The sequence below is a fragment of the Pristiophorus japonicus genome, chromosome 21, assembly GCF_044704955.1.
Source record: "Pristiophorus japonicus isolate sPriJap1 chromosome 21, sPriJap1.hap1, whole genome shotgun sequence".
Classification (NCBI taxonomy): domain Eukaryota; kingdom Metazoa; phylum Chordata; class Chondrichthyes; family Pristiophoridae; genus Pristiophorus; species Pristiophorus japonicus.
Window position 1 is genome coordinate 49,275,837 of NC_091997.1, and position 9,297 is coordinate 49,285,133.

At 48.6% G+C, this 9,297-nt stretch overlaps 1 protein-coding gene across 1 annotated transcript in view; it reads left to right on the plus strand.

The window, feature by feature from the left end:
• The window catches only part of LOC139233987 (uncharacterized), a 170,632-nt gene extending 161,850 nt beyond the window's left edge, over nt 1-8,782 (plus strand). Inside the window, exon 6 of the mRNA XM_070864757.1 lies at nt 8,465-8,782. Within this exon, the coding sequence (XP_070720858.1) occupies nt 8,465-8,667 (203 nt within the window). The 3' untranslated portion in view covers nt 8,668-8,782. The remainder of the gene's footprint in view (nt 1-8,464) is intronic.
• Nucleotides 8,783-9,297: the final 515 nt, after the last annotated feature.

A 9,297-nucleotide genomic window follows, 5' to 3' on the forward strand; every position in this document is an offset into this window, starting at 1 on the left:
TTTTGCTTCTGCCCCCATTCTACTTTCCTCTGTCTCCCTGCATAAGTTCCCATCCCCCTACCATATTAGTTTAACTCCTCCCCAACAGCACCAGCAAACATTCCCCCAGGACATTGATTCCGGTCCTGCCCAGGTGCAGACCGTCCAATGTCCCAGGAATTTGAATCCCTCCCTTCTGCACCACTCCTCAAGCCACGTATTCATCTGAGCTATCCTGCGATTCCTACTCTGACTAGCACGTGGCACTGGTAGCAATCCTGAGATTACTACTTTTGAGGTCCTACTTTTTAATTTAGCTCCTAGCTTCCTAAATTCGTCTCGTAGGACCTCATCCCATTTTTTATTTATATCATTGGTATCTATATGCACCACAACAACTGACTGTTCACCCTCCCTTTTCAGAATGTCCTGCACCCGTTCCAAGACATCCTTGACCCTTGCACCAGGGAGGCAACATACAATCCTGGAGCCTCGGTTGCGGCCGCAGAAATGTCTATCTATTCCCATTACAGTTGAATCCCCTATCACTTTAGCTCTCCCTCTCTTTTTCCTGCCCTCCTGTGCAGCAGAGCCACCCACGGTGCCATGAACTTGGCTGCTGCTGCCCTCACCTGATGAGTCAGCCCCTCAACAGTACCCAAAGCGGTGTATCTGTTTTGCAGGGGGATGACCACAGGGAACCCCTGCACTACCTTCCTTGCACTGCTCTTCCTGTTGGTCATCCATTCCCTATCTGGCTGTGTACCCTTTACCTGCGGTAAGACCAACTCACTAAACGTGCTATTCACGTCATTCTCAGCATCGTGGATGCTCCAGAGTAAATCCACCCGCAGCTCCAGTGCTGCAATGCGGTCCATCAGGAGCTGCAGACAGATACACTTCCCACACATGTAGTCATCAGGGATACCGGAAGCGTCTCTGACTTCCCACATAGCACATGAGGAGCATAACACGTGTCCGAGCTGTCCTGCCATGACTTAACCCCTAGATAAACTTAAATTGGCAACAACAATGCTAAATGTTATTTACTGATATAGAAAAGAAAAAGAAAAACTGCTTACCAATCACTTAGTTAAGGGTCTTGTAAATGTTTTGTGATTTTTGATTTTTTGTTTTTTGCAATTTTTTTTTGTGTTTTCTCCCCTCCCAGGGCCTGTATTTTTTGCGTTGATAGGCCTCGGGCTAAAGTTGGCGACACCACAGTTTTTAACGCGAATCGTCGTGGAACGCCGCTTTTTACGAACAGACGTATTTTGTGGCCAAATTTATCCCTTTAAAAAAATTGTGACATTTTTATTCTTATTTATTCACTATTTTGTCGTTATTTAGCAAATAACAACAGGCTGGGGAATTTCTAGCGAATAAGTGTCACCAGCAGGAGAGTCTTTTATTGCTTTAAAACACAATTAGTCCAGCCTTATTTCTCAGGTTGTTGGGTTGTTCTCTCACAGTGTATGTAACACCAGTTTACGTTCTGGAACCTCTCCATCTGACTGCTCAGAATTCAGATTCAACTGAATTTCTACAGCCACCTGCCCAGTTTAGGGTTCGATTCTCAGTGAGCTCCCATAGGAACCTTAATGACATTGTCTACAATCAGCACAAGGGTTGTATTCAAGGCTAATTCATTTGATTGTGTACCAGACAAAGCATGCACACCATTCAATGTATTATAAACAACGCAATTGTTCAGACATCTGATCTGATCTGACACTATATCACCAGTTACTTTCAGCAGTAAACCACAATTGTTGTCAATGGGGACAGTCCAAAATACACATATCCTGAGTAGGCCATTCAGCACCTTGAACCTGTTCCACCATTCAATTAGATCACGGCTGATCTGTACCTCAACTCCATTTTCCACCTTTGATCCAAATCCTTTGATACACTTACCTAACAAAAATCCAGCTATCCTTTACCAACCTCACACAGGCGACATAAACGTGGAACATGGATCCTCCAGACCACAGGAATTGCAAGCGGCCTGGGAGTCCGTGAACCGACTTAAAAACCTATTGCACATGACTGCTCCGTGCAACACCCTCCAGGCCAATTCCCGAATAAATAAAGGGAGGATTCTCGTGTAGAGAGCATTCCATTGGGGACCTTCGCCTTCTCCGGACGGCAGACAAGAATGGCAAAGTGGAGAGTGTGCAAGAGCAGCCTGTACAGGAATCCCCTCCGCGCAGAACTGAAAGGCACGGAGGAGATTTCCTCGAGGTGGCTCAAGTTGTGAGGCGCCAGTTCCAGTGGGAGGTTTTGGGGCTTGGCGCCGATGAGGAATTCCATCCGGACGGGGGTCAGTTCGGATGGGATCGCCCCACATTCTTGAGTATCCTCGAAACACCTAACGGAGTCAGGGCCCAGAGCTGTTTTTAGCGATTCGATGGCATTGGCTGCGCGCCGGATAGCACAACAGCTCTACAACTATTTCTGTAGAAAACAATAAATCAATTAAATCAAGTGCCCCCTGATTTAAGTGGGGCGGGGGGGGGGACACTCCAATCACTTTAAAAATGTCCTTTTCTTTTTTTTTTTTTTTAGGACACTAAAAAAACACAGATTTTACAAGGCAACAGTTCTACAACTATTTTGTTGCAAAACAAAAACAATTAAATCAAGTGCCCCCTGATTAAAAGTGGGGGGCGGGGGGGGGACAATTTCCAAACACTTTTCAAGTCCCCTTTTTTGGCTTTTTTTTGTTTTTTGCGTTTTTTTTTTTCTTGGGTTTTTTTGGGCACTAAAACCACAAATTATACAAGTGCCCCCTAGCTAAAAAGGGGGAGGGGGACACTAAAACCGGCACAATAAACAAATTAAACTTTAAACATATAAAATTAAATTAAAATTTGGTTGCCGGGGGTGATGATGCACTCCAGTCCCTCCGGCACACACCTCTCACGGAAGGCCGCGAGCGTACCGGTGGACACCGCGTGCTCCATCTCTAGGGACACCCTGGCTCAGATGTAGGCACGGAAGAGAGGCAGGCAGTCAGGGTGAACGACCCCCTCGACCACCCGCTGCCTGGACCGGCTGATGGCACCCTTGGCCGTGCCCAGGAGCAGTCCTACGAGGAGGCCCTCGGACCTACCCGCTCCCCTCCGTACAGGGTGCCCAAAGATCAGGAGTGTGGGACTGAAGTGCAACTAGAATTTGAGGAGCAGCCCCTTTAACAAATGGAATAGGGGCTGCAACATCGCAGATTCCATAAAAACATGGAACACGGAGTCTTCCAGACCGCAGAAATTGCAGGCGGCCTGGGAACCCATGAACCGACTTTAAAATTTATTGCACGGGACTGCTCCATTCACCACCCTCCAGGCCAAGTCCCCAATAAATAGTGGGAGGACTCCTGCGTAGAGTGCACTCCATTGGGGACCCCCGCCTCCTCCAGAGGGCAAGATGGTGCGCCATGGCGTGTCCGGACGGCAGATGAGGATGGCAAGGTGGAGAGTGTGCAGGAGCAGCCCGTACAGGAAAGGCACGGAGGGGATGTGCCCGAGGAGGCTCAAGTTGTAAGGTGCTGGCTCCTGAGGGAGGTTTTGGGGCTTGGCGCCAATGAGGAATTCCGTCCGAACGGGGATCAGTTCGAATGGGATCGCCCCATGTTCTTGAGGGCCCAGTGCTGTTTTTAGCGATTCGATGTCATTGGCTGCGTGCCGGACGTCGACCCAGGATAGCGCAACAGCTCTACAACTATTTCTGTTGAAAACAATAAATCAATTAAATCAAGTGCCCCCTGATTAAAGGGTGGGCGGGGAGGGGGGACACTCCAAACATTTTAAAAATGCCCTTTTCTTTTTTTTTAGGGCACTAAAAAAACACAAATTTTACAAGGCAACAGCTCTACAACTATTTTGTTGCAAAACAAAAACAATTAAATCAAGTGCCCACTGATTAAAAGTGGGGGGGCAATTACCAAACACATTTCAAGTGACCTTTTTTGGGTTTTTTTGGGTTTTGGGGGGTATTTTTGGGCAATAAAACCACAAATTATACAAGTGCCTCCTGGCTAAAAAGGGGGAGGGGGACACTAAAACCGGCACAATAAACAAATTAAACTTTAAACATATAAAATCAAGTTAAAATTTGGTTGCCGGGGGTGATGATGCACTCCAGTCCCTCCGACGCCCACCTCTCGCGGAAGGCCGCGAGCGTAACGGTGTACACCAGCGAGCTCCATCTCCAGGTGCGGAAGAGAGGCAGGCAGTCGGGCTGAACAACCCCCTCGACCACCCGCTGCCTGGACCGGCTGATGGTGCCCTTGGCCGTGCCCAGGAGCAGTCCTACGAGGAGGCCCTCGGACCTACCCGCTCCCCTCCGCACAGGGTGCCCAAAGATCAGGAGTGTGGGACTGAAGTGCAACCAGAATTTGAGGAGCAGCCCCTTTAAATAATGGAATAGGGGCTGCAACCTCGCACATTCCATGAAAACGTGGAACACAGACTCTTCCAGACTGCAGAAATTGCAGGCGGCCTGGGAACCGACTTAAAAATTTATTGCACGGGACTGCTCCATGCACCACCCTCCAGGCCAATAAATAGTGGAAGGACTCCCGCATAGAGTGAACGCCATTGGGGACCCCCGCCTCCTCCAGACAGCAAGATGGTGCACCATGGCGTGTCCGGACGGCAGATGAGGACGGCAAGGTGGAAAGTGTGCAGGAGCAGCCCGTACAGGAAACCCCTCCGCGCAGAACTGAAAGGCACGGAGGGGATTTCCCCGAGGCGGCTCAAGTTGTGAGGCGCTGGCTCCCGAGGAAGGTTTCGGGGCTTGGCGCTGATGAGGAATTCCGTCCGGACGGGGGTCAATTCGGACGGGATCTCCCCACGTGCTTGAGCCTCCTCGACATAGCTAACGGAGTCAGGGCCCAGAGCTGTTTTTAGTGATTCGATGGCATTGGCCACACGCTGGACGTCGACCCAGGATAGCGCACAGCTCTACAACTATTTCTGTAGAAAACAATAAATCAATTAAATCAAGAGCCCCCTGATTAAAGGGCGGGGTGGAACACTCCAAACACTTTTCAAATGTCCTTTTTTTTTTGTTTTTTAGGGCACTAAAAATCACAAATTTGACAAGGCAACAGCTCTACAACTATGTTGTTGCAAACAAAAACAAACATTAAATCAAGTGTCCCCTGATTTAAGGGGGGGACACTCCAGTTTTCAAGTGCCCGTTTTTGTTTTTTTGGGGTTTTTTTGTGTTTTTTTGAGGGCACTAAAACTACAAATTATACAAGTGCCCCTGGCTAAAAGGGGAGGGGGACACTAAAACCTGGCACAACAAACCAATTAAACTTTAAAACATATAAAATCAAATTAAAATTTGGTTGCCAGGGGTGATGATGCACTTCAGTCCCTCCGGTGCCCACCTCTTGCGGAAGGCCGCAAGCATACCGGTCGACACTGCGTGCTCCATCTCCAGGGACACCCTGGCTCGGATGTAACCGCGGAAGAGAGGCAGGCAGTCAGGCTGAATGACCCCCTCGACCACCCGCTGTCTGGACCAGCTGATGGCGCCCTTGGCCATGCCCAGGAGCAGTCCTATGAGGAGTCCCTCGGACCTACCCGCTCCCCTCCGCACAGGGTGCCCAAAGAACAGGAGTGTGGGACTGAAGTGCAATCAGAATTTGAGAAGCAGCCCCTTTAACTAATGGAATAGGGGCTGCAACCTCGCACATTCCATGAAAACGTGGAACACGGACTCTTCCAGACTGCAGAAATTGCAGGCGGCCTGGGAACTGACGTAAAAATTTATTGCACGGGACTGCTCCGTGCACCACCCTCCAGGCCAATAAATAGTGGAAGTACTCCCGCATAGAGTGAACTCCATTGGGGACCCCTGCCTCCTCCAGACAGCAAGATGGTGCACCATGGCGTGTCCGGACGGCAGATGAGGACGGCAAGGTGGAGAGTGTGCAGGAGCAGCCCGTACAGGAAACCCCTCCGTGCAGAACTGAAAGGCACGGAGGGGATTTCCCCGAGGCGGCTCAAGTTGTGAGGCGCTGGCTCCCGAGGAAGGTTTCGGAGCTTGGCGCTGACGAGGAATTCCGTCCGGACGGGGGTCAATTCGGACGGGATCTCCCCACGTGCTTGAGCCTCCCCGACATAGCTAACGGAGTCAGGGCCCAGAGCTGTTTTTAGTGATTCGATGGCATTGGCCGCGCGCTGGACGTCGACCCAGGATAGCGCACAGCTCTACAACTATTTCTGTAGAAAACAATAAATCAATTAAATCAAGAGCCCCCTGATTAAAGGGCGGGTGGAACACTCCAAACACTTTTCAAATGTCCTTTTTTTTTTGTTTTTTGGGGGGGTTTTTTAGGGCACTAAAAATCACAAATTTGACAAGGCAACAGCTCTACAACTATGTTGTTGCAAACAAAAACAAACATTAAATCAAGTGTCCCCCGATTTAAGGGGGGGACACTCCAAGCAGTTTTCGAGTTCCCTTTTTTGTTTTTTGGGGTTTTTTGTTGTGTTTTTTTGGGGGCACTAAAACTACAAATTATACAAGTGCCCCTGGCTAAAAGGGGAGGGGGACACTAAAACCTGGCACAACAAACCAATTAAACTTTAAAACATATAAAATCAAATTAAAATTTGGTTGCCAGGGGTGATGATGCACTCCAGTCCCTCCGGTGCCCACCTCTCGCAGAAGGCCGCGAGCGTACCGGTCGACACTGCGTGCTCCATCTCCAGGGACACCCTGGCTCGGATGTAACCGCGGAAGAGAGGCAGGCAGTCAGGCTGAATGACCCCCTCGACCACCCGCTGCCTGGACCAGCTGATGGCGCCCTTGGCCATGCCCAGGAGCAGTCCTATGAGGAGTCCCTCGGACCTACCCGCTCCCCTCCGCACAGGGTGCCCAAAGATCAGGAGTGTGGGACTGAAGTGCAATCAGAATTTGAGAAGCAGCCCCTTTAAGTAATGGAATAGGGGCTGCAGCCTCTCACATTCCATAAAAAACATGGAACACAGACTCTTCCAGACCGCAGAAATTGCAGGCGGCCTGGGAGCCCATGAACCGACTTAAAAATTTATTGCACGGGCCTGCTCCGTGCATCACCCTCCAGGCCAAGTCCCCAATACATAGTGGGAGGATTCCTGCGTAGAGTGCACTCCATTGGGGACCCCCGCCTCCTCCGGACGGCAAGATGGTACGCCATGGTGTGTCCGGACGGCAGACGAGGACGGCAACATGGAGAGTGTGTAGGAGCAGCCTGTACAGGAAATCCCTCCGCGTAGAACTGAAAGGCACGGAGGGGATTTCCTCGAGGAGGCTCAAGTTGTGAGGCGCCGGCTCCCGAGGGAGGTTTTGGGGCTTGGCGCCGATGAGGAATTCCGTCCAGGCGGGGATCAGTTCGGACAGTATCTCCCCACGTGCTTGAGCCTCCTCGACAGAGCTAACGGAGTCAGGGCCTAGTGTTGTTTTTAGCGATTCGATGGCATTGGCTGCGCGCCTTACGTCGACCCAGGATAGCACAACAGCTCTACAACTATTTCTGTAGAAAACAATAAATCAATTAAATCTAGTGCTCCCTGATTAAAGGGCGGGAGGGGGGGGGGGGGACACTCCAAACACTTTTCAAACGGCCTTTTTCTTTTTGTTTTTTTTAGGGCACTAAAAAAACACAAATTTAACAAAGCAACAGCTCTACAACTCTTTTGAGAGAGAACAATAAATAAACATTAAATCAAGTGCCCCCTTATTAAAGGGGAGGGGACACTCCAAACACTTTTCAAATGTCCTTTTTTTTTAGCGCACTAAAAAAAAACAAATTTTACAAGGCAACAGCTCTACAAACCTGTGAGCATACTCACAGGTGCAGACATTACAGTGATGTTGGTTGAAGGATAAATATTGGCTAAAACACCAGGGAGAACTTCCCATCTCTTCATCAAAACAGAGCCATGGGATCTTTAACGTCCACCAAAGAGGGCAAACTGAGGCTCTATTTAACTTCTCATCTGAAAGACAGCACCTCTGACAGAGCAGCACTTCCTCAGTACTGCACCGGAGTAAAAGCCTAGAGTGTTGTGCTCAAGTCTCTGGAGTGAGGCTTAGAACCTACAACCTTCTGACTCAGAGGTGAGAGTGCTACCAAAGCCACGGCTGACACTATGCAGTTCTTAATAGATATCCTTGATGTGCTGTCGGTTGAGGCTAAAGTGCCTGAAGGTATGGCCTCTTCCTTGCAGTCAGGTAATTACTGCAGTATCAACAGATTTTTTCTGGAGGATGCTACCTTTTCCCAATATCCCTATTGCTTCAAGATTTTCATTATAGCCATTCCCTCTTTACTTGCTGCCTGTTTGTGTTGGTTATTAACTATTTTACAGTACACTGGTGATTTTAGAAATAGAGCATCCTTTGTCTAAATAACATCGATTCTCAAAGGCAAATTGCACGTGTGTCCCTAATTACCTCTTAATTAAATCTGTAATTGATGTTTCAGATCATTGTGGGCGGATTTCACACATACAACAGAAAAAGCCTGTCGGGCATAATGCCTGCCACTCACAGACTTACTGCCGGTGCCGATGTACATTGGAACAGCTTGCTGTGTCGGAGCAAATATCAGACAAAAACAAGCCAGAGGCGAGGTGTTTCAGAAGACTGGCATTGCAATCTTATGGATCAATTATCTTCTATCTTTAATATATTAACACTCTTTCTTGCGTATTCCTGTTTATTCCAACGGTGGCTACAATTCAAAAGTACTTCATTGGCTACAAAGCACTTTGGGACATCCTATATAAATTCAAATCTTTCTTTCTCATCATTCCTATGTCCTGTTGTCACGAGTCAGTAGTTTTTTTCTATTTTTTGTAACTCCGAATGTACAATAGTAAAACCTACTTCTATTACCTTTAATCGGCACCATTGTAATGCTTGCTATTCAGTCCTCCTATCACTAGTGGCACTGAGGAGATGGTTACTCCTAACCCTGTGCATAATATTGTAGTGATCCCATTTTGTTTTTCCCCTTATTTTCATTTCTCTTCAGGTCAGTTTGATTTTTAGTTTTATTGGCTGTATTTTCCTTTCACGAAGGTGGGATTTCTGACCACCACCTGACACCACTGAGACCCCAACCAATCCTGGGTCAAGGCTGGTTATCTATGCAAGGCAGGCTGCTGGTAGGATTTGTGGATCCGAGAGGGACAAGCGCTGCAGCACCTGAAGAGGACAGCGGACATTTAAAGGGGGCAGAGGAGTCCTGAGAAGGATTCCAATAATATTTTGGAGCTGGAGTGGCGAGCAGGGAGGCCTATACTAGGCCCTCTT